A 25,435-nucleotide genomic window follows, 5' to 3' on the forward strand; every position below is an offset into this window, starting at 1 on the left:
GTTCACCTTCCAGCAGGACAACGACCCTAAACATAAAGCCAGGGCAACAATGGAATGGTTTAAAATCAAACATATCCATGTGTTAGAATGGCCCAGTCAAAGTCCTAAATCCAATCAAGAATCTGTGGCAAGATCTGAAAACTGCTGTCCATCTAATCTGACTGAGCTGGAGCTGTTTTGCAAAGAAGAATGGGCAAGGATTTCAGTCTCTAGATGTGCAAAGCTGGTAGAGACATACCCTAAAAGACTGGCAGCTGTAATTGCAGCAAAAGGTGGTTCTACAAAGTATTGACTCAGGGGGCTGAATAATTACACACACCCCACTTTGCTGTTATTTATTTGTAAAAAATGTTTGGAATCATGTATGATTTTCGTTCCACTTCTCACATGTACACCACTTTGTGTTGGTCTTTCACGTGGAATTCCAATAAAATTGATTCATGTTTGTGGCTGTAATGTGACAAAATGTGGAAAAGTTCAAGGGGGCTGAATACTTTTGGATACACAATGCCCTAGGGATCCTTCTCTGCCTGAGGCTCTCAACTGGTTCTATACCCACTTTGAGGACCCTAACCTAACCCCCTCCCCAACAAACAGACTCTCACCACCATCAGATGAAGAAACCCTCAGTGTGACCACAGCTGAAGTGAAGAGGACCCTCAAGAGGATTAAACCCCGCAAAGCTGCCGCCCCAGATAACATCCCCAGGCGGGTTTTGAGGAACTGGGCTGATCAGCTCACTGAGGTCCTGACAGACATCTTTAACTCCTCCCTCATCCAGGCAGCTGTCCCCACCTGTATGAAGACTGCCACCATCATCCCAGTCCCCAAGAGCTCTGCTGTGACAGGTCGAAATGACTATCACCCAGTAACCCTCACGCCGATTGTCACAAAATGCTTTGAGAGGCTGATTATGGCCCATATCAAAGCCACCATCAGTGTCACTTCAGACCCAGACCAGTACGCCTACCGGAAGAATCGATCCACAGAAGATGCCATCTCTTCTGTGGTTCAAACCACCCTCATCCACCTGGAGCAGAAGAATTCATACGTTCGAAAATGAGATTTTTATTCTCAATGAGATTTTTTTACCTGGATGAATAAAGGACTGATAGTATGCTCTTTATGGACTTCTCATCTGCGTTCAACACAATGATCCCGCAGACACTTGTTGATAAGTTACTGACTCTTGGACTGAGTTCCTCTCTTTGTAACTGGGTTCTGGACTTGCTGGCCAACAGACCGCCGTCTGTGAGGATCCACAATGTCTCCTTATCTTCCATAGTCCTCAGCACTGGCTCCCCTCAGGGCTGTGTGCCAAGTCCCCTCCTGTTCATGCTGCTTACATATGACTGCTTACCCAACCATCCAGGCTGTCATATTGTGAAGTTTGCGGACGACACAGCTGTGGTTGGTTGCATCACAAACAATGATGAGACAGGTTGCAGGAAGGAGGTGGAACACTTGGAGGACCGGTGCAGGAAAAACAGTCTCTGAGGAGCATTAAATGCAAAACCACCAGACTGAGAAGCAGCTTCATTTTGAAGCTGTGAGACTTCTCAATGCATAAATGGACAAGAGCTGATATTGTAGCACCTTAATCACTAATGACACTTACTGACACTGTCACTTTATCAATGCTGGTCATCATGCCCTTTTGCTGCTAAAATATTTATACCTATATTTATACCTACATTTTATATCCATGCTCCATACTGGTACTCAGGTTGTTGCACTCTATGTCTATGTGAATGACAATAAAGCTCCTTGAATCCTTAAAAAGTGCTGAGCTGTCAGAGGAAGACTGGGGACATTTAGCCTAAGCAGACCATGTTCAGCACCTCCATTGGTGAAGCGGCTGCACTGAGCTGCAGCTGCAAGGTGGTTGGTGCCTGTCATGGTGCTAAACCTCAAACCAGATGGTGGACACTGGATCTGAAGTAAACCATCATGCTGAAGGAGCCGCATTACCAAAAACCAGGGGATGAAAGAAATGGTCTTCATTGTGGCTGAAAAACTGTTAGTTAAGTAGTTCTTTCTTTTCTAAATAGTCGCCTCAGGCTGTGCCTTTACAAGGCTAATTGTTAAAAACTTAAAACATATTTAAATATGTGCATATGATCCACAACTCTCCATCTTGTCCTATAAACAATTAGTACTTGGTAAATTATATTCAGACATTTTCAGTCTATTAAAAATAATACAACAAGGTGAGTGTAGACCTAACCAGCCATGAGCACACATAAGAAGCCACAATGAAGGACAGACTGGCTTCTGCAGGTTCTGCTTTTGAAAAATCATCTTTATAAAATAATCTGTCGATTTCTGTTGGCTCAGTTTCCTCCTGTTTATCACTTATAAGCTTAGGTAAGCAAGTTGTCTTTTGGTTGGGCTTAGGGCCCTTTAGAGTTTTGTTATTTTGGCATTGCTCACTGCTGACTTAAATAAATGGCTGCATAGTATTTTGAAAAGTATTCTGTTTTTGCTCTTTCTTGGGTGGTGTGTGACTGGGGGGTCACTTTTCTTGTTGCGTTCAGTTCCCTCTTTAGACCAAGAATGTAACAGCATTAAATGACAGAAAAGCTTTTTTTTTAAGAACAAATTAAATGGCCCACACAAAGTAATCTTTACCTTGAGAAAGCTCAGTAATATGAGTCATTGTTTTTTAGAGTAGTCGTTTAATGGTTTAAGAAATGACTGTGCCCCCCAATGACTTTGTCACCAAACACATCCTTCCTAGCAAGTAAGCCACAAAGAAGTCAACATTTTGTAGCAGACGTGCATGTCTGTACCAGTAGATGTCTGACTCATCGTGTGGTCACAGTGCTTGCGAACATTATGTTCTTTAAAGAATACTGAAGCAGAACCACTTTATAAACTAAAAGAATATTTTCATATCAACAAACGTTTTAATAATTTTTGTTTCCTTTTGTCTCCTTATGAATAATCTAACCAAAATAATCTACAGGGAGTGCAGAATTATTAGGCAAGTTGTATTTCTGAGGAATAATTTTATTATTGAACAACAACCATGTTCTCAGTGAATCCAAAAAACTCATTAATATCAAAGCTGAATGTTTTTGGAAGTAGTTTTTAGTTTGTTGTTAGTTTTAGCTATTTTAGGGGGATATCTGTGTGTGCAGGTGACTATTACTGTGCATGATTATTAGGCAACTTAACAAAAAACAAATATATACCCATTTCAATTATTTATTTTTACCAGTGACACCAATATAACATCTCCACATTCACAAATATACATTTCTGATATTCAAAAACAAAACAAAAACAAATCAGTGACCAATATAGCCACCTTTCTTTGCAAGGACACTCAAAAGCCTGCCATCCATGGATTCCGTCAGTGTTTTGATCTGTTCACCATCAACATTGCGTGCAGCAGCAACCACAGCCTCCCAGACACTGTTCAGAGAGGTGTACTGTTTTCCCTCCTTGTAAATCTCACATTTGATGATGGACCACAGGTTCTCAATGGGGTTCAGATCAGGTGAACAAGGTGGCCATGTCATTAGTTTTTCTTCTTTTATACCCTTTCTTGCCAGCCACGCTGTGGAGTACTTGGACGCGTGTGATGGAGCATTGTCCTGCATGAAAATCATGTTTTTCTTGAAGGATGCAGACTTCTTCCTGTACCACCGCTTGAAGAAGGTGTCTTCCAGAAACTGGCAGTAGGACTGGGAGTTGAGCTTGACTCCATCCTCAACCCAAAAAGGCCCCACAAGCTCATCTTTGATGATACCAGCCCAAACCAGTACTCCACCTCCACCTTGCTGGCGTCTGAGTCGGACTGGAGCTCTCTGCCCTTTACCAATCCAGCCACGGGCCCATCCATCTGGCCCATCAAGACTCACTCTCATTTCATCAGTCCATAAAACCTTAGAAAAATCAGTCTTGAGATATTTCTTGGCCCAGTCTTGAGATATTTCTTGGCCCAGTCTTGAGATATTTCTTGGCCCAGTCTTGACGTTTCAGCTTGTGTGTCTTGTTCAGTGGTGGTCGTCTTTCAGCCTTTCTTACCTTGGCCATGTCTCTGAGTATTGCACACCTTGTGCTTTTGGGCACTCCAGTGATGTTGCAGCTCTGAAATATGGCCAAACTGGTGGCAAGTGGCATCTTGGCAGCTGCACGCTTGACTTTTCTCAGTTCATGGGCAGTTATTTTGCGCCTTGGTTTTTCCACACGCTTCTTGCGACCCTGTTGACTATTTTAAATGAAACGCTTGATTGTTCGATGATCACGCTCCAGAAGCTTTGCAATTTTGAGACTGCCGCATCCCTCTGCAAGACATCTCACTATTTTTGACTTTTCTGAGCCCGTCAAGTCCTTCTTTTGACCCATTTTGCCAAAGGAAAGGACGTTGCCTAATAATTATGCACACCTGATATAGGGTGTTGATGTCATTAGACCACACCCCTTCTCATTACAGAGATGCACATCACCTAATATGCTTAATTGGTAGTAGGCTTTAGAGCCTATACAACTTGGAGTAAGACAACATGCATGAAGAGGATGATGTGGACAAAATACTCATTTGCCTAATAATTCTGCACTCCCTGTACACCTATGCTGCATTATACTGCATGTATGATGTCCATCTAAATAATCTGTATACAAACATCCAAAGTCACTCTTCTATTTCCTTTCTGTAGGTTTAAGTAAGCCGTGTGATGTGACAGCAAGTAACAGACAAGCTAAATGAAATAAATGTGACCTAAGGCCACATTCTGTAAAGGCTGCTAGAAAAAAGTGTAAAGGTTGAATATACCGCTTGTGTGTCGGACCATGATTTGGTATGACTATGATACCACTTTGAATTTATGTTTAGAAATACAACCTTTAGTTGTTAATCATAGTTCTTTATGCTGTTGTTCATGTTTCTAATGTCTCAGCTTATTGTTTATGATATAAAACCAACTAAAGGCTCCAAATTCAAATATAGAAATATGAAAAATCTCTCAAAGAATTAGAGTCAAATAGTTTACTTTATTTTTTATGTACAATTCAAAGAAGAAAATAAGCTGTCAGGACAAAAAAGACTTCTCAGTCCATGGTTTGAGGTTCTCGTGCCTCGTAGATGGCAGCATATTCGGAGGTGTAATTATCATCGGTCTCTGGAGCAACATCTGACTCAAAGGCCTGCAGCTCCACTGCAACCTGACCAGATCCAACATCTGTATTTTCCTCCCGATGATCACCCTGTGAATAAATCACCATTGTAGCTATTTTCTGAGCAGTGAACATTAGTGTTTGAAACAGCCTTTAGATATGGAAACTCAGTTTTAAAATAGTTGAATAACAAATGGTCACTCACCTCACCCTTGTTGTCTTCAGCTCTGTTTGGACCTTTTGAGATAAACAAAAAAATTTGTAATGTACCTGAACAATACCCTGCCATGGAATTATTATACTTTACTGTCTCTAAACCTGTGCTACTAGCCTGTGTGACTCCGCCAGTGTCCATAGAAAATAACAGGGATGATGGCACAGACCAGAAGAGCTAAGCTCCCTGAGACAATGATGACCATTGTAGTGTCTGCACAAAACAAAAGACTTTCCTTTAGTTTGGAGAACAGCAGGTTCAAAAAACAAATCAAGACAGTTGTCCTAAACACATTTTAAATCTTCTTATTTTTATGGAAAAAAAGCCCTGATCAATATCTTGTGTCATGTTAAAGTTTAATTCTGTTGATAATATTCCCTGTATTCTAGGAGTAAAGTTACTTTTATGGTGTACCACTTTGCCAAAATTTGTGTGACAAATGTGACAGTATAGTTAAAACTTTAAATTTTCATTTATTACATTTTTTTAATCTATGACAACATTTAAAAATTATCTCAGGTGAACTACAAAACATGACATTGTACACTGTGTCGTTATCTATTTAACAAAACCTAAACCAAAATGGAGAAGCACTGTGTGGAAAAACTAAGCAAACGTTTGATGCTTGCATGGGAATTAAGAAGGAAAGTGAAAGGTTTGTAGCTTGAACCTATTCGCTGGAACGTTGAAGGCAATATAATTACACAGCAAGCAAGACACGAAGTAGGCAAAGTTCTTCTTGTTACTCATGCATGAGGGAGACCTGCCTGGAGCCAAGTGTCGTTCCACCACTTGACCCCCATCAGGCTCTCAGCCAGGTTCCCCATAGCACTCCTTTTATTGTGGTTACATGAATATGCATAGGGTCATTAACATATAGCATCTTACATAGGTATACATGTGAACAAAGAATACTGTGTGTGTGTGTGGGGGGGGGGGGGGGGGGGGGGTCCTCTTGGTCAGGAAGAGGGTAGTCTCCCCCTCACCCTAGATGGTTCACCCTAGATAACACGGTGAGGAAGTCCAGCAGTTCATCTAAACAAAAAGCACTTAGACTAGAACAGACGTAGCTACGTTAATCCTACCGTAAAACAATAAAACAAGGTACGACCTCTCTCATGCTCCTAGAGTGCTCTCTAATGCACACAAAGTTTGCAGACTATTAAGGATCAAACCTCTACCAATCTACAACTAATTATAAAACTCTAAGCATACATAAGTAAATATTTCTAAGCATAAATGACAATCAACAATCCAAATCTAACAGAAAGCAGTAGCCAGGTGCTGCTAGTGTAAGTGGGACTACCTCTTGCACTAGTTGTAGCAGTTTGCAGGTCTGCAGTATTCAGGTATTCACCTGAATGTTCTTAAGACTTCTGGAACTATGTCCCTTAGACAGATGAGACCAAAGTGGAGATGTTTGGCATTTTAACAGTGCCACATTTGGTGAAAGCCAAAAACCCAAACCACTAAAACAATTATTATATTACAAGTAAAAATTTAAGTCCATTTTATCCATTCTCTTCCGCTTATCCTTATCAAGGTCGCAGGGGGCTGGAGCCTATTGCAGCTATCATAGGGCAAAAGTCAGGGTAGAGACCCTGGACAGGTATCCAGCTGTAGCTAGATTGTGAGTACCACAAATACAACTATGACATCTGCACCATGAATACATCAAAACAACGAAATGGAGAATGTGTAAGCAAGACTGTGGAATGTCATTATTTTGTTATTACTGAGCAAGTATCTTCATGCCATCAGTTGGAAGCAATGCTATGCTGTAGCACCCAAAAAATCAACTTTGGTGTAATGTATAAATCTGAGTCTGATTAAACCATTCTTATCCAGAGTTTTTCTATACATACATGCTGTATTTGTTGTTGTTAAGCTTGCTATCAGATCCATTCAGCCTTGAAATACCTGTGAGTCGGGATGCTTCATGTCTGTTTCTCTTTCCATCTGAGGGTGAAGATGGTGCTGGTGATTGCTCGGTGCTGGATGTAAAGCTGTCATGTGACAGAAGTGCTGTTTTGTTCGGAATGATAGTAGTGGAGGAAGGAGATCTGGGAACAGTGGAAGCTTTGAGAGAAGAGGACGCAGGAAGACTGGTGAGAGATAATGCTTGTGTGCTCATGTGACACTGTTATTAACTTTGTTAATAACGAAGTTAATATACATTTCAGTCTTAATTTAGTTAAGTATTGCAAATGCCAGCCACATACTGGTGGGCTCAACATTAGTGCACAAAAATGGTCAAATGATTGCATTATGCTAACCTACAGTTAAAACTTTAACCTTAAAATGGGTCACCTGCACCAATGGAGGAAACCTGCAGGAAACTTAACCTACCTTCTACAACTATGAGATTAATTTCCCGATACAACACATTCAAGGTTTTCTCCACTCCACAGCGATATCTCCCTGTGTCCACTTTCTCCAGCTTCTTTATGGCCACATTGAAGACTCCATCTTCTCTGCCATTGTTAATGCTGTATCTCCCTTGACTTGCGACGGTGGATCGCCTCCTCTCGCTCTGAATGAGAATGCTTTCGCTGGAGCAGACTCCTTTGCAGAAATACATGCTGTTGTGTTTGGCACCGCTGTCTCTGTTCCAGCTACCGGAGCAGAGGATGGAGACCTCACCACCAACACGGCCGCTCACCTCTAGCACTTCTGAGGCCACCATACTCACAGCTGCAGTTTGACACAAAAAGGCCTGGTTACAGCTTAACACTGGCTCTAACCAGCATACAAATGTGGTGAACACAAATTATATTTCTTGCTGTACTGACTTCTTTATCTTCTCATGCATTTGGAAAAAACATTTCATTTCATTCAAATTGAAACTTGATGTCCACATGACATCATGGATCATGCCCTACTAACCTGCTCAGGGTTGATCTTTATGTTTGTTTTCTCTGAATGCTTGTCTTCTATCTTTCCATTTTCTCCTCACCCCAAATGGTTCATGCTTTTTTCCCCCTGAGTCTAACACCGGTGAGTTTCTTTCTTTCCAAGGGAACCATTCTCTTTAGCTTTACCTTATGATATAAAATGCACTGAGGAGAGTGCTGCTCTGCTATAAAAATAAGATCAACTGATATACCATAGTTAACTGTTGGTTTGAGTCAAGGAAATTATAAAATACAGTTTAATGGCATTAAAAGAAAGCACTGTAGACTTCTAATCCTTCAAACATTCTCTGCAAATTAGGAAAAAAATGCATATCCATGCAGAGAAGAGGCTAAACAAAGAAACCTTTTATTTCACAGCCAGAGTTAAGTATCCTCAAGCATTATAAAAACATTGATGAAAAGATAAACAGTTTAACTGATTTCTGCCAGACAAGCTCTCTGATATTTGTTTACTATTTTTGAAAGGGACTATTTTAACCCAAACCATGGTTCTTTCATAAACTTAACCAAAATGTGACTGAAGACTAAATTTAAAATATATATAAAATACAGACTACTTCATAATTTATTATACTTGCAATTCATTGCATTGAAATAACAACATTTCCCCACTCAATTCTATTCTATCATAATATTATGTTGCCATTTCATTATAAATATGTAAGTAATAAAGTTAAAAAAGCAAAAATATTAAGAATTGTATGACTGTAACTTATAATTAATATAACACAAAAATGATCACACCAAACATCTTAACTTACTCTCTTGTTGTACATATCAATTTAAGATGATATTAATGATATTTATATCATTAATTATATTAATGATAATATAATAAGAGTAGTACATTCAACTATACTGAATAAGATCGCTTTTGATGGCTTAACATTATGATTATATTGCATGCATTGCAAACAATTGCAAAAATTAGTTTTTATCTTTTTTTAGAGTTTAATCAAGATTCAAAGTCACTGCACTGCATTACAAATAAAAACCAGTTAAAGTCTATACATCATATTAGAGCAATCTTTGATTGTATTCAGAATAGCCTCATAATTCACATAAATTTAATTAATCAGACATTCATTAAAAGTAAAATATTCTATTTATTTTTGAAATTACTGGAGATGACCTGACAATTTCAAAACTGCTCTAACAGATCAAAAAGATCCATTTTCATTTAAGAAAATGCCATGAAGATAACTCCAAAAAATGATTCACCTACACATATTGCATTTATTTCTTCACTTCAATTCATGTATAAGTACACATTAAAATAGAATATAGCTTTTACTGATTAAAACAAATGCCTCTGGATAGAACTGATCAAAACTCACCTGAGAAGCAAAAAGACACGAGGACATGAAGGGGCTTCATTTTTTTATCCGAGTAGAAAATAAGGTAAGTAAAAAAAATAAATAGCGCAGCAGAAATGTCTAGCAGTCCGCCTCAAATTAGTCATCTGATTCACTGCTCAAAGATTGAGTAAAGCTACAAAGCTGTGATTGTACCAAGAAATGATTGCATCTTGTTTGCCTTCAGCTACTGTCATTATTAAATGGGCATGATGTTGTTTGACCGTCCCTCTTTAGCTAAAAAAAAGAGGGAGAAAGAAACAGGGAACATGCCATATGGAAGCCTTCATCAGTCTTCTAAGAAGAATTAGTTCATGACTCTTTCAGGGTATGAACTCTTCACCACTGGCTCTTCCATTTGTTTTAGTACATACAGTCCATTAAGCTCAAGGGCATCAAACTCAACAAGCAGACTCTGCTGACCATGTCACGGGTATCAGAGGACAGTCTGAGGATTCTTTCATATTGCAAAGTAGCCATTCAAACCACAGCTATATAAGAAAATCATACTTATGTTCATTAAATACTCCCAATGAACTCTAACTAACTGGGATGAGAAGGGGCCAATCCAAGGCATCTTCTTGGCATTGCTATCTCTATTATTAACTAAGAAACTGAAATGCCTTGTCTTCTCAATATCTTAATATTATAACTTTATTAAGAAATTTACTTATTATATTTATGTTTTACAGACATTACCTTGAGTGAACCAGGGCTGCACGGCCCTTTTGATTTAGTCCAAATTAGTCCTGCATGCAGGGTTCATACGCCTTTTTCAGGGCCAAATTCAAGCACTTTTTAAGCACTTTCAACGTCCCTTTTCAAGCTTTTCCACTAGTAGAACTGACACACAAAACAAAACAACGACTACACTACACACTAACTACACAAGACCAGTGTTGGTCAAGTTACTTGAAAAAAGTAATCAGTAACTAATTACTGATTACTTCCCCAAAAAAGTAATCCCGTTACTTTACTGATTACTTATTTTCAAAAGTAATTAATTACTTAGTTACTTAGTTACTTTTTAAAAACACGATTTACAACCTGAAGAGGTGATAAAGCGATAGATCTTTCAGCCCAATTCTACTTTTTCTGCATAATCCATCATACAAAATGTAATCAAATGGAAAAGTCTCTTTTTTTAACTTGTTTTATTAGTTTTAATCTTTTAACTTTATGCATCAAGCAAAAATTTAATTGTATGCAACATTCTCTGACTTGAATAAATTAGTTTAACATTTAAACCTATTTTCTGCACATTCCAGCACATAAAATAAAATATTTTTTGTGTTTACACTCACTCTTTCAAATAGATGCAAGTGAAACACAGCAGAAAATAAATAAAGTCAAAGACTCAGCGGCCCTGTTGCTCTATTTTCACCTGTAAAGCAGGACCGCGGTAGGCGGAGGTTTACCCTGGTGCAGGTGTGCCGCGGTCAGTTGAAGAATCCGCGAGTTTCTCTGTGAATTTCCCATTACGTCGTTGCGCACTCGGTGCTTGCTTGGAAGTTTAGGGTTTTTCGCTGTAAAAAGTTTTCTTCCCACGCACAACGGACACTAATGTTTTTGTCACTTTTTATGGAATCAAACTCAAAATAAGGTCAGTACTTCCACGCTTTAAACACTGCACGCTCATACTCTCTCCCACAATTGATATGTGATCCATTGTTGATCTGCACACAGCTGTTGTCACCAGCGGCTCACTCGCTTATGTCACTGTCATGAGACATTCTCGCAAAAAAATCACGGTTTTAGTAACGCAGCATTCCTACGGGAAAGTAACGGTAATCTAATTACCAATTTTGCAATAGTAATCCCTTACTTTACTCGTTACTTGAAAAAGTAATCAGATTACAGTAACATGTTACTGCCCATCTCTGCACAAGACAACACACTAACTTGAGACTCCAAACATGGTAAACGTCACAAATCTCTCACGTATCAAAACACTCTGGCTGTATCCCAATTCAGGGTCAGCAGCCTTTAAGTACTGAATATTATGTCACTCATTTATGTGAAAATGTTTAATAATGAGGAACATTAAAACATTACTGTTGGCCACATGTCAGCAAAGTTATTTGCCATTAGCGGTGTTTGTACTTTCAGTGTTTACTTGGTTTTAAAGCCTTTAAAATATAATAATACAATAGCTGACCTTAATCTTACAGAGAATGTGATGATTTTATGGATAATTAAAGTCAGTCATATATCCACAAACACAACAAGCTGAAAGTCAGTGATGCTGCTCGGTTTGCAGTCCTGAATATCACGGCACCAGCAGGATTCACTGCACTGTTAATGTTAGCTATGTTATATTGCTGGTGGTGTCGAACTATGAAAGACAGCAACAAGTTTAATATTCAGAAAAAATAAATTATGTATCAGCAGCAGAATGGACCTAAAAATAGATGTCTGTTTCAGTTCTATGAAGCTTTGAGTATTTTGGATTAGTAGTACTGCTGTGTTTGTTGCATCATATTGCTGTAATTGTTTATATGCTTTATATATTCTGAGGTAAGTTGATCTATAGTGTTACATCATATTCTATAAGGATGTTATGTGTTTGTATACTTTCTGCCCAGTTTGACCCATTTAGCAGAAGTCAGCCTGTTTAAGGCTCTGATATCTATTCTGTATGACGTAAAGCAGTTATGACATGGTATGATTTTCTCACCCAATGAAGGAATGTTTTATATATCAGTCTACTCTTCATTCTATCAGAAACAGTTATCACAGCTCGTACATTTGCTTTTTACACATATATGTAAGCATTGAACCACATTTAGTAATGCCAACATATAAAACGAACAATATTTGTCTCTTATGTACAATACACCTATATATACAGTGTCAAAGATACTCGTCTTTGAGTGAAGATTTAAGGTGATAGGAACAATGAATAAATGCAACTTGAATCTTTATTGAAGCTCAGTATTTGACACGGAGTTCAAACTCCCTGCTGTAATGACTAATAATGATTAATATAATAACTATAATATTGGCCATATTATATTTACATTACCATGACTTTAGTCTCATGAACAACATTAGCTAATTGTTATTCACTAGCTAATCTTAAAATGACTGTTCAGTGTCACGGCCCAGCGGCACGAGGGAACAGAGATGGACACAGGTGCAGAAACCAACCCGGAAGCGAGACGATAGGGAATAAATGATTTATTTCCGCCCACAGGCAAACAAAAGCAAAAAACAAAGCGACGCCACCACACTAGTGGCGCGTAGGATTATCTAAGATAATGGAGGGCGACCTAGACACCTCTAGGGAACGGCTGAACAGCAGAGGCAGCGGGGAGGTAGAAACAGGACTAGGTAGGGGCCGGGGCACTGGAATAAGAGGAGATCACGGTCAGTGGGATCCAGCAGACAATCAACGATCCTCCACAGTTGAATTGAGTTGTCTTACTTGGTTTCAGGTGGAGGGGACAGGTGGGGCTGAAGGCCCGGAAACGGTCGAGACGTGGCGAGGCAAGTAAGTGAGTGGTGGGCCGGCAGGCCACGTCGTGTCAGCAGCAGGCGGCCCAGGTCCAGGAAGGCGGGAGTGAGGGAGACAAGATCTCCACTCCAGGTGCTACCTCTGAGAACAAGAAGAACAAGTAAGTCATCACACGGCTTCAGGACAGAGTTATGATGCTCCACTTGACTAACATGGGGATAGCAGATACTCAGGCGATGAATGGTTGAGAGCGCAGGTCTGATATACTGCTGGCATAATTGCTCACAGGTGGACAGCCAGGGAGGAGCAACCGAACTCCGCCTAAAGGAGGAGGGGCCGCTGTCGGAGACCTGCAGGTGCCCACCCAGACCATGACAGTTCAGTACAGAAATGAAACCCAACAATCATGTTTTTACAGTCCCGTGGTCTAAGCCTCAGATACTTATTAAATCACACAGAGCTCATGTAGAAACAAATGAACTAAATGTGTTCTCCTTCATTTCTGTCAAACAAAGCTGTATGACACGTTTCCAGCTGTTAGTATCATGGTTGCTAGGCAACTTGGGTAGCTCGACGGAGGCTAGACCGTCCCATGCAAGCCTCGCACTTCCGGCCTTAGCGGTCTTTGAGTACGCGGCCCTTTAGGACCGTTGAGGCTGTGTACTTTGAGGCTGCAGACTCTGAGTTGGGATACAGCCAGAGGCGCAAGACAGCCCAGGCAGGGAAATTTTGCTTTTACATTTTGCGACTCATTTTATTTTTCCATCTGATAAGAAAACTATTCAATCAGATAGTTATTTGTGGTGAATGAAATACAGTTACACTTTCAAGCACCACATGTGAAATTCAAGCACTTTTCAAACCTTAAAAAATGCAACATTAAATTCAAGCATTTTCAAGATTTCAAGCACCCGTACAAACCCTGTGCATGTTGTGAGCAAAATCTGTGATGTGCAATGTATAAAACTGAAATAAAGATATGACTTTTAGGAAGTTTTTTTTTACCATATGTCTATGCTTTAGCATGTAGTCGGGTAAAAACGACCCACAACACAAAATAAAAAAATTAAATAACCTTCTACTAATACTTTTATTGAATTAGGACAAATGTTAACATCCTGTGCAGAAATACATGGGTTCAATAAATAAAATTAAAATTTCTTTTGTGAAATGGTTATCATGTGCATATATTTTGATAATAAAGAAAGCATTATTCAGAGATGTCAGAACTAGTCCGGATTCTGAATAAAGGCCATAAATGAACAACATTGGGATGAACATCAAATTCGAAATGTAAATGAAAAAGAAGCAAATCTAAGTAATAACCACTGCAGGTGCAGTCAAGCCTGCCTGGTGATGTTGGCTGGTGGTTTGTGTAGAGTGTGCCCTACCCAGCACCATCTTTTCTTCCTGATTTCTTCCTCTATTGGGAGTCGACAGGTTCTTTCCCATAGGTTGATGTTGCTGATGGTGTCTGGCCAACAAATGTGGGGGTTCCTTTTGAGACAGCTATTGAGGAATGTTTATTTTTTTGAGGTCTTTTTTTTCCCAGGTGTCATCCCCGTACAGCAGTACTGACTTCACGTTGGATGCCCAGATGTTCTTGATGTGGATGAAGGTGACTATTGTTTTGCCAATCCTTGCCTTGACATCTGCATCGGTTCCACCTTGTTGGTTGATGATGCTGCCCAAGTAGGGGAAACAGTGTACTTCCTCTAGAGCAGCGGTCCCCAACCCTCGGGCCTCGGACCGGTACCGGTCCGTGAGTCGTTTGGTACCGGGTCGCGAGAGTTGAAGCTCAGGTGTGAAATGTATGGTTTTCAGGGTTTTTATCGGTTTTCAGCGTTATTTTGTTATCGTTTTTATCGTTAACTCGGTTTCCCTGGGTCTTTTCACGTGTGTTATGAATAAATCTTCTTTTTTTTCGGTACCGGTAATAGTTTTATTTTGTTGTATTTATCCACGACACCTTAAAGGCAGGTCCGTGAAAATATTGTGGGCATAAACCGGTCCATGGCGCAAAAAAGGTTGGGGACCGCTGCTCTAGAGGACTTCCATTAAGGATGCTTGGGTTGTTGCTATTGGAGTTGATCTTGAGAATTTGGGTTTTCTTCTTGTTGATGATGAGTCCACCATGTGCTGATATAGCTGCCAGTGCATTGGTCTTTTTTTTGCATCTGCTGCTGGCTGTGAGAAAGAAGTGGCACGTCGTCAGGAATGTCTAAGTCATCAAGCTGACTCCAAAGGGTCCACTAAATTCCATTCCTGCATTCACTGGTGGAAGTCTTCATGATCCAGTTGATGACGACAAACAGACAAGCAGGCATCCTTGTCGGTCTCCGGTCTTCACCTGGAAGCTGTTGGTGAGTTGCCCTTCGTGGATTACTCTTCAGGTCATGACCTAATATGAGCCCTTGATCATGTTGACCATCTTGGCTGGGATGCTGTAGTATGCTGGAGGAAGTTCCAATGGCCCTCTCAGTCCACACCAGGTGCGATTTTAGCCCATTTTTGGGGGCACCCCCAAAGATTTCTTACTTTTTTTGACAATATTTGCTGTTTGTGTGACACACTACTAAAAATATAAAAAGCATACAGTACTGTACTTGTTTGCGACATAACATTGTAACAACAAAAGTATAGATAACCCCCCCTCCCAAAATGGTTTGTTCCAGCTCGCCTCTCCCCTACTCTGGCTTTAGCACTCTTGCTGCCAGAGCGATGGTGGCTGAGACACAGCGGAGCAGAGGTGTAAGTGCCTGTATACATTGTATACATTGTATACATTCTACCACAGGCAAAGTTGCCTCCATTTTTATAGTTTTTATTAATATTTTGTAATAATTTATTTGAAATAATTCTGTTTTGGGAGTGTTTTTTATGTATCTGTATTATATTATACAAACACATTAAAAGTGAATCTCTGTCCAAAAAATGCACTGTTTACTTTTTACTCACTATGAGCATCATTCATAATTCTCCCCCAGTAATTAAGGAACTATATGTATTTTTTTTTTTATTACAATCCATTCTTCTTTTGCAGCATTTAAATAACCTTGATCAGATTTGATGGTTTTGTTACAGACTTTTTAAAAAAGTGTTTTGCTTTTCTTTCACAAATGTGGGGATTAAATTGTGTTAAAATGTACAAAACAGTGATGTCATGTTTTGTGACGAGGACCCAGGCACAGAGAGACTTGATGAATTTAGGAATCTTATATTAATAAAGAAATTTGCAGACTTGCACAGAGATGGTAAAATTATGATGACTGATAACGGAGACGAAGACAACAGGCGATGAGGACAGGGAGGAACAGGGGTTTAAATGCACCAAAGTGACAGTCAGACAGAACTCGGGACAACATTTAAGGATGCAGGGACTGACAGAGACAGGTTTATCTTGCCTGGCTGGGCAGCTCTCCGGGTGCTCAGCACCCCCAAAGCTCTGATCCTAGAATCGTCCCTGGTCCACACTGTCAAATGCCTTCTCCAAAGACTGTTCAATTATGATGCATAATGTTGTGATCTGATCTGTGCATGATCGGTTCTGTTAGAAGCCTGCTTGTTCATCTCGTAGTTGTGAATCAACAATTCCCTTCATCCTCTCTAGGGCTACATCCACATGTACACGGATATTTTTGAAAACACAGCTTTTTCTATGCATTTGGTCCTTTCGTCCACACGTAAACTGCATTTAGTATCACTGAAAACTGATATTTATAAAACCTCCTGCCAGGGTAAAGATTTTCGAAAACTCAGTTTTTGCGTTTATGCGTGGATGAGGAAAATAGAGTCACGAAACGTCAAAGGTGTGCACCTTTTTGACGTCATGCTGTGCGCCACGTTATTGTTTACGAGACAAAATTGCTACAATGGCGGATATAGACAAAATACTGTTGCTGTTAATCTTACTATAATTTTTTACACACTTACATATACACATGCAGTTACTGTCCCTCCATTTAGAAAGACAGAGGCGTCAGTGTGAACTTCATGCCTCTGATTCACCTACAGCAGTGTTACTGTATTATGTGTTTAACCTGCTTACATTTTTATCATGGTGTAGTCTTGTCTTATGAATCCAGATAACAGAATGATATCCTTGTTTAACTTATGTTGGCCTCTGGTAAAGGTAATCTAATGGGATGTATGACTGCCAGTGGAACTAGGTCACTAGTGTTTACTGATGATGTGACTACTGATAGAGGCAGCAGGATGAATCTTGATGTGTACAGAGCTATACTCTACTCAGATTCAGCCAAATGCTGCAAAACTGATCAGGTCGTGAGTCACATTGCAAACTGATAAAAAACATACTGTAAAAGAAACCCAAAAATTTCTTAAAGCAAAGAAATTGTCATGGTCCTGAGTCTGAGGACTCAGTGTTTTGTGTTTCCTTATGCTTTTGTTCATTCCGAGTGTGTATTCTGTTGTGATTTTGCCATTTGTTAGGTTTCTGTTCTTTGCCTGCCTGCTCCCACTTCTCTGTGTTCCCTCTGTCTGTCCATGGTGTTATTGTGTCTGCTCATGAGTCTGCCTGTCATGTTCAGTGTCCTGTCTGATTCTCTGTGTCTGTTAGTTTCCTGTTTTATTCTGAAAGTTCATGTCTCATGTCAGTGTGTTCAGTTTTACCTCTCCCCTGTCTCATTAGCCTTATTGCTCCCAGCTGTGTCTCCCTCCTGTGGCCCATTCCCTGATTACTCCCCGTGTATTTTAGCCCTGTGTTTTCCTGTGCTCTCTGTCGCGTCGTCTGTTTAACGCCGTGTCCGTCTGCATCATTCTGTGTAACCTGGTGTTTAGTCTGCGTCTCTCCGCCATCTTTCATTGTGTATTTTGTTCCTCCCCCTGTGCGTGTTTGGTTTAAGTTGAGTTCTTTAGTTTTCCCCAGTTTAGGTTGGTTTACTCCCCGCTCTGCTCCTCCTGTTTTTGTCCCCTTATCACCTCTGCAAATAAATATTCACTCGCACCCCAGTCAGTGCCTGCATCTTGGATCCTTTACTCAATTCACCACACGACTGCTGTGCAGCCGTGACAGAAATGGTATTCTTCAAAAGCAAGTCAATCACATGAGCCTATCCCAGTTGAGTTGGGAACCACAATGGTGTAAACAAACCTTTGGGTTCTTGACATTGTTTGTGGACTTGATTTCCATCCTAGTATTACAAAAAAAAAAATCATCTTAAAATGATTAAAATGGAAAATGTGCTAGGTTTTCTCTGGATTCAGATTAATAGTGGCTTTCAAAGCTTTTATCAATATTTTTTAGACCTCATATTTAGAGTTCAAGTGAAAGTTATCATATACAAGCTCAAAACCTAGAATTAATTCCAGATCTTTAATCTGCTTAATTTGTCATAAAAGTAACAAGAGAACAGGACTCAGACCATGGAACCTATCAGCCAACAATCCAGTTACTTTTGAACCTCTAAAACTGGGGAAATATTTATTAAAAAAAAAAAAAAGAAAAAAAAAAGTTGCACGCCCATTAATACAATGTTAATACAATGGTTAAACCCCTTGAGATGTATCTTATAGTCGGCACTTTAGTTATATGCTGTTTGATTTAAACTTAACTGTGGTGGTTTACAAAGGCAAAATTTCAAAGAGATTAAATTATAGAATTAAGTACCGGTATGCATATTTATAGCGGCAGCAGACAAGACTTTGAATTTAAACCTTGTTAGTCAAAAGTGACATCGCACTTAGTGAATGTAGGAGACTCGGACAGTTCCCCTCATAGTGTTCCTTTCATCTCTGTAGAATAGCAGACATTATTTTGAAATACTCACAGAGCAATAAAAAAACCAAACAAACAAAAACAGTAAGACTACTCTCTTTAACATTAAACAATTTTAATGTCTTTATTGTCCAAAGATAGCACAAAACTTGTGATTTAAATGTCACTTCTTACAGCATCAACTGCAACACCACTCATTCAAACACACATAAAATCTCTTGATGTCAAGAAGCAAGTCTCTCAGAAAAGGAAACTTTTTATCTATCATTAGAAATGTTATAAGACCTCTATACTAACTATGTAAACATTGCAATGGAAACGTTCCTGTTGCAATTTCTTACAAAAAAATAAAAACTTCTTAATGAGACTTTTAGAATGAACAAGAGCTCCCGCAGAATAGTGCACATGAATTTTATATACACTCAGTGTCATCAAAATATAATATTCAGTAAATCAAACACCACACAGTATCGGTCATATATTTACATTCTAGTATGTGAATTGCTTCACCCATTCAGGTAAGCGTGTTCCAAAAGGTGGTTCTGACACTACAGATGATCAAGTAGACCGAGGATGATCTGACTCATCAGTTTGTCCTATATTGGCTGGAGTGAGTTTAACCGCCACGAGTAACCACGTGATGTTTGAAAACATTTATATTGTTATATTGGCAGCTTTGTTTTCGTTTTGTTGGTATGATTGTCTTTTTTAAGATCGAGGAAGGACCTGAGCAATTGTGTCCCGCGCGCTCTGAGTGAGCCGCTCTGGGAACCTGACCTCATACTCTACTATTAGGTCTCCCCGACGATCAGGTCGTTTGGGATAAGGTAGCCCTTCTCCACTAATTCGTCGCTTCATCCCCGGATGCACAATATCTGTTGATGACACAGTGACTGTTCTGCCATCTACTGTGGGTGCATTGACTGTACAGCCACACAAAGCCTGGAGAATCAGAAGATAAGATAAAGAAGAAAAACATTAGGAATTCCAGTTAACTTCATATGTCATTTAGTTAACATTTAAATTGATTAAAAAAAAAAAAAAAAAAAAAACATTGAAAATGTATTTTTAAAGTTATATGTACTCTTACTTACATCTCTGAGTGAGATCTTAGCGGTGTAAATGATGTCAGAGCCGTCACGTTTGAACACTGGATGTGGCTTGTCTTTCAACACAAATGCAATGTCAGCTGGAATGTTTGTAGGAGTCTCGTCTCCCTCTTTAGGAAACGTAATTTTAGTGCCCTCTTTCCAGCCTTTCTTTATTTGCACCTCTAGGATTTTCTCTTCTTTCCTTAATGTTCGGCCATCAGGGTTCAGCCTTTTCCGTGAGATTTTCATTTTTTTGGTGCAACCTGACAACACTTCCTCCAAGGTCACCCGGAGATCGTGAACTACAGGAGGATCCTGCTGCTTCTTTACCACACTAGTGTGACCGCCCATACCAGAGCTGAAGGAGCGAGGGAACCCACCCATTCCCCCCATTCCGCCGCCACCCATCCCAAAGCGGGCAAATGGCTCATCAGTGTCCATTTCCTCATCCATGCCTCCATTCCGCCCGCCAAAGAACTGTTCAAATGGGTTACGTCCACCGAAGAACTCTGCAAAGATGGCATGGGGGTCACCCTGGAAGGTGTAGCTGAAGGTGCCAGGACCACCACCACCACCACCACCAGTAGGGCCTCCGCCTTTCAGTCCTGGAAGCATAGTAGAAACAATCAGATTAAAAGGATTCAGTTTGGGTTTGGCACACTGCAGTAAGTTTGTTTGTTTGTTTGTTTTATTCTTGTAAGAAACAGTTGTTAGTCATCATTATCTTACTTTTGTGCAACTTATTTAATGCAAATTACTAATTTTAGATTTTTATTAGTAATGATTTTAAAATATCCCATACACTAATGAGGTTCACGTGAATGCTGGTATAAAGAGAATTTTATCATGTTTTTTCATTTAAACAATAGTATGAACAAAGTTATTTTGTGCTTTGATTTTGCAAACACCCTTTAAAGTACAAAAGCAGATGTGAAACTAGCATAACACTAAAATCAGTCAGGAAACAGGGCTAAAAACACATTTGTCATGTTAGAATTAATAGCACCCCCCCCCCCCCCCCAAAAAAAAAGTGGCACAAACCGCTGCTGTATAACCAAAGTTATACAGCAGCTGCTGTTTAACTGTGTGCCAAAATATTACTTGTCAGCATCCTTATTTGGAAATGCTCTCAGTTCAGGAGGTACCAAGAAGAATGTGAAGAAATACAACACGAATGCTTGTGTAATGCTGTGATCACTGGGGATAACTGAGGTTTCCACTGCATGAGTGCACTGGGTAGGTGATTTTTCACAATTTTACCAGGCTTTACTAGGAGTAACTTAAGTATTCCATGAGAGTAGCTGGGATATGTCCAGTTGGGTGCATGGAGTGGCACTGCCCCCCTCTACCAATACCCTTGCGCTAGAGTACTGTTAATCTCACAATGTCCATCATTGTCTAACAGCATGAATAGGAGCAATGGTGGACTGCAGCTTAGTACAACGAGGACAACGCTGAAGCACTTGAAGGTTATGCTTCCACTTCACTATACTTTAGATGTACATTTTTTACATTGATATCCATTTATTTTAAATCTTTACTTTGTTGTTGACTTTGAAGACTTTAAACTATAAGCATTTTATGCTTTATACTTTGGCTTGTTGTAATGTTAAAACCTCTGTGCTAATACTTAAGTAGAAGTTTCCACCATTTCAGGTTTTTGTGAACTAAAAATATCAACACCGAGGTTAGCTAGTCATCGTTAGGGCCTAAAAGCCGAGCCCCCCGCCCCTTTCCTGTCCCGTCAGATGCAGAACCCTCCAGCTTCTCTACGTACTTCATCAAGTTCTTGCAGAAACATGCAATGCGAGTATTGCCGTCAGCAGACCAGCTCTCCTGTCCTGGCTCAGAGACAAGCCACTGACTGAAGGTCGGAGGACAGGAGAGCCAGGACAGCGCCATGACACACAGGATTATCCCAGTTTAGTCTACACATGTTCAGAACTGTTGTTTCCACCCAGCCTTGTTGACAGCTCGTAGCTCCAACTGTGTTAAACGTTATTTTGACGGCGCCTTGACGATTATTGGCCCCGCAATATTGCATGATTTAGAAAACTTACCTTCTTCGCCAAAACGGTCGTATATATCTTTTTTCTTAGGGTCGCTCAAAACGTCGTAAGCTTCAGCAATCTCCTTGAATTTCTCCTCGGCTCCCGGTGACTTGTTTTTGTCAGGATGATAACGAAGAGCCTGCTTACGATAAGCTTTCTTGATGTCGTCCTCCGATGCTCCTTTCTTAATCCCCAAAATCTCATAGTAGTCTTTACCCATTTTGACCAACCAGTGGTCTAACCTGTTGTAGCTGTTGGTAAATTGCTGGTGATGAACTTCTGCCGCACGTCCTCAATCCTGACTCAACTCGATCCGCTCAGCCCCGCATATTTTCTTTATAAACAGTGTGGAAACTTCCAGAGTTTTCCATAACCAGCCTGAACAATCTCCTCGGTGACGCTGCGCCAGGGACACGCCCAGCGGGACGTCACGCCATGATGCCTTCATGTGGTGTCGGACATATTTCTCAACCTACGTTTCATGCCTGATCCAAGAGTGTCAAACATATTTTAGTTTACGGACCACACACAGCCCAATTTGCTTTCAAAAGGGCCAGATCAGTACTCCAGTAAGTACTCCAGAACAACCTACTGAAAACATTTTCTGCTAATTAAGCAGAATTTGTTTTTATTTAAAATTATATTAATGACATATAAAGCCCCATATGGTCAGACTCGTGTATGTATATGTATGTATGTATGTATGCTTTATAACACCAAATGGCCTCTCAGATCATCTGATCAGGGTCTCCTTCAACAATCTTATTTTAAAACCAGAGGTGATCACTCATTTGAGGTTGGAGTGCCTAAACTTTGGAGAAGCCTTTCTCACCCTGTCAGGGCAACTGAATCAGTGGTCTGTTTCAAGGCACTGCTGAAAACCCTTTTTTATAGGTCAGCCTTTTCTGAATCCTTCTCCTATTATTTTTGGCCATAGTTTACATCTGATGTGTGCATTCAAGTGTGTATGTTAGAATTAGAACATAAGAACATCTATTTGACTTTGTGTCTGTATGCTTGAACATACTTACCTTTAATATGGAGTTTTGTTTTTTACAAACTGTGTGTTTCAGAAAGCACCGTACAAATAAATAAATGACGTAAAAGCATAAAATTTTTATATGTAGAGTATTTGTAAGTAAAGAGCATAGTACTTTATGTCCATACATTTTTGTTCTTGTGTAGCAATGCTGGCAATACGTAACTTTACAGAGAATACCATTTCGTTGAAAAACTTTATTTCAGGGCTTTTCTCCAATTTTCACACCCCAGATTCTGCAAAGCCATGACTAAGTTGTTTCTGGTATGTTTGACGGCCCTCGCTGTCTTGATAAACATAACTTTAGGTTTATTTTGATGCAAAACAAGATCACAAGACCACTCTTGATTACTCTAAAATATTTCAAACATTAGAAAAAATCCATTCCTACATGTCCCGTGGGATTATTGGCTTGGCACACCAAATGCAATCTGAAGCTGAGTGAACTGCTGGCAGGAACTTTCACGCTTGGGTGCGGCCCAGATTTAAGATAAATAAATCCACTGCTTACTGACTGGTGGTGAACAGGAAGATGTAACAATAACACTGTGCCATCAGGAGGGATCAGCCTTTTTTAGACCTGTTACCTCAATCAGAGGAAAGCAGACAAGAAACATGTGAAAGAGATACAGTAACTGCCATGTTACTGTGACTTGGCTGTATTCTACCATGTAGCCACATCTGGAAGCCCACTTTTTTATCTCTTTAAACTGCATTTTTTTAAATCTCTGTTTTACACAAACTGATTTAAATGTTGAAGCTAGATAATACATAAATGTAATGATTTGCTGCCACTGCTAAGACCACCTTTTCATTATTATTATTATTATTATTATTATTATTATTATTATTATTAATCACTTATTTTAAAAAAGGATCCAAGCTAAATCTGACTTAAGTACAGAACCCACAATAGCATCAACAAACTCAAGTTTTCTTATTTACTCAATAGAAATCTACCATATTGAGTGAACATTTTTGTCTATCAGTGGGTAACCAACCCACAGTTTGAGAACCTCTGCCTGAGGAAAGGTTCACTACAAATTAATACAGACACCATCATCAAAACACCAAATGCTGTGATATTCTTTGGTAAAACGGGCCTCCATCTCTCTTGAGTTTCAGAGACTTTAATAAGTTAAAATAACGATGCACTGGAGCAACAGCGGAGTTTATGGTAACATAGCTCCTCATTACCATACTATATATATAATTCACTATGTTTTATCAAAACGTGACTAAATCTTTTTTTTTTTAATTACAAGTATCACTAGACTCCTGTCTGCACTCTGTGGGTTTCCTCAGTTTCATTTGCTGTTGTGCAAGACAGCACTGGGTTGTATAAAAGTAATATATTCCAATTTGTAAGATAAACTTCTTCGTCATGTGAAGGAAAACCTGTTTTCCAGGCGAGTGCTGCTGCCAGTACAAACTGAAAGGGTGGTAACAGAAAGACTCACCCAAATCACTGTAGCAGTCTCCATTTTTTTTTCTCATAGGACGAGAGGCAGGGTACACCCTGAACAGGTTGCCAGCCTATTGTAAGATTAACAACACACCACACTGAGTAGAGAGAGACAACCATTCACACTCATAGATTTGGCTAGTTTAGAATCACCAGTTAACCTAATCCTAAACCTTTTTGGGGGGGGTTTGCTGTCATTCCCTTTGCTTATTACCAACCCTCAGTATCATCCATGTTGAGCAGCATGCAGAAGAATTTTGGAGGCTTGCACAGAAGCACTTTTACACCTATTGAAAACTAGGTGAATAGGTATAGGTAAACATAAGTTACATAGGTAAATAATGTGTATTTACCTATGCACAGTGGCAAACTGACACAATTGCACTACCATGCGTTAAGCACAAATCCCAACTGCATGTTGCTCGACTTGGAGGATGCTGTCCATTGGTCAAATGTTGAGTGGTTGAAAAGTGATTCTGAAAGAAGAAATGGAGTGACAAAAGAGTCCCCCAGTAATGTGACAAACAAAAACATACAAATGCACTAATGCATTAAATTTGAGACATTGAAGTGACACATGACATGTAATTTAAAAAAATCAAACTTTATTAATACAACACTTAATTTACAGGGATAAGATGACCCATTAGCTAGATTAGATGACCCAAAGACTAAGCAAACGTTTAAAGTTTAAATGATGTAGTTCCAGTCAAAAAATATCCAAAGTAAAAGCAATTAAACATAAAAAGTACTAGATAATTGAAAACGGGTGACTGCAGGGAAAAACCGTTTTCTACAATCTCTTGTTCACTTGAGAGAGCTGCCCTTTAGACTACAAAAAAATCCAACAATATCGGCGTAGACGCGACCGCTCCCAATGCTCAAGTCCCATTGGCTACATCCTTGATAAGCCGGGCGTGTACGCGCAATTGATGCGGGAGCTGATTGGCTGCGGCGCGATCGCAGTGCTGACCTATGGTACACGGC

At 39.7% G+C, this 25,435-nt stretch overlaps 2 protein-coding genes across 2 annotated transcripts; both read right to left on the reverse strand.

Moving 5' to 3' along the window:
• Positions 1 to 5,052: 5,052 nt before the first annotated feature.
• On the reverse strand, positions 5,053 to 9,630 carry LOC146668490 (uncharacterized). Its single transcript, XM_085408695.1, has 6 exons — positions 9,591 to 9,630; positions 7,688 to 8,032; positions 7,259 to 7,417; positions 5,456 to 5,551; positions 5,330 to 5,361; positions 5,053 to 5,214 (listed from the first exon to the last, which is right to left on the reverse strand). The coding sequence occupies exons 1-6, from the start codon at positions 9,628 to 9,630 to the stop codon at positions 5,059 to 5,061; spliced, it is 828 nt and encodes a 275-aa protein (XP_085264821.1). The 3' UTR covers positions 5,053 to 5,058.
• Positions 9,631 to 18,900: 9,270 nt separating this feature from the next.
• dnajb1b (DnaJ heat shock protein family (Hsp40) member B1b) lies at positions 18,901 to 22,351 on the reverse strand. The gene is made up of 3 exons (XM_085410413.1): positions 21,954 to 22,351; positions 19,897 to 20,498; positions 18,901 to 19,744 (listed from the first exon to the last, which is right to left on the reverse strand). Exons 1-3 carry the CDS (start codon positions 22,162 to 22,164, stop codon positions 19,511 to 19,513), a joined length of 1,047 nt encoding a protein of 348 aa, XP_085266539.1. The 5' UTR covers positions 22,165 to 22,351; the 3' UTR covers positions 18,901 to 19,510.
• Between the last annotated feature and the right edge of the window lie 3,084 nt (positions 22,352 to 25,435).

This window comes from Rhamphochromis longiceps, linkage group LG6, assembly GCF_057381845.1.
Source record: "Rhamphochromis longiceps isolate RC_006_pf linkage group LG6, R_longiceps_female_GT1.1, whole genome shotgun sequence".
Classification (NCBI taxonomy): Eukaryota; Metazoa; Chordata; class Actinopteri; order Cichliformes; family Cichlidae; genus Rhamphochromis; species Rhamphochromis longiceps.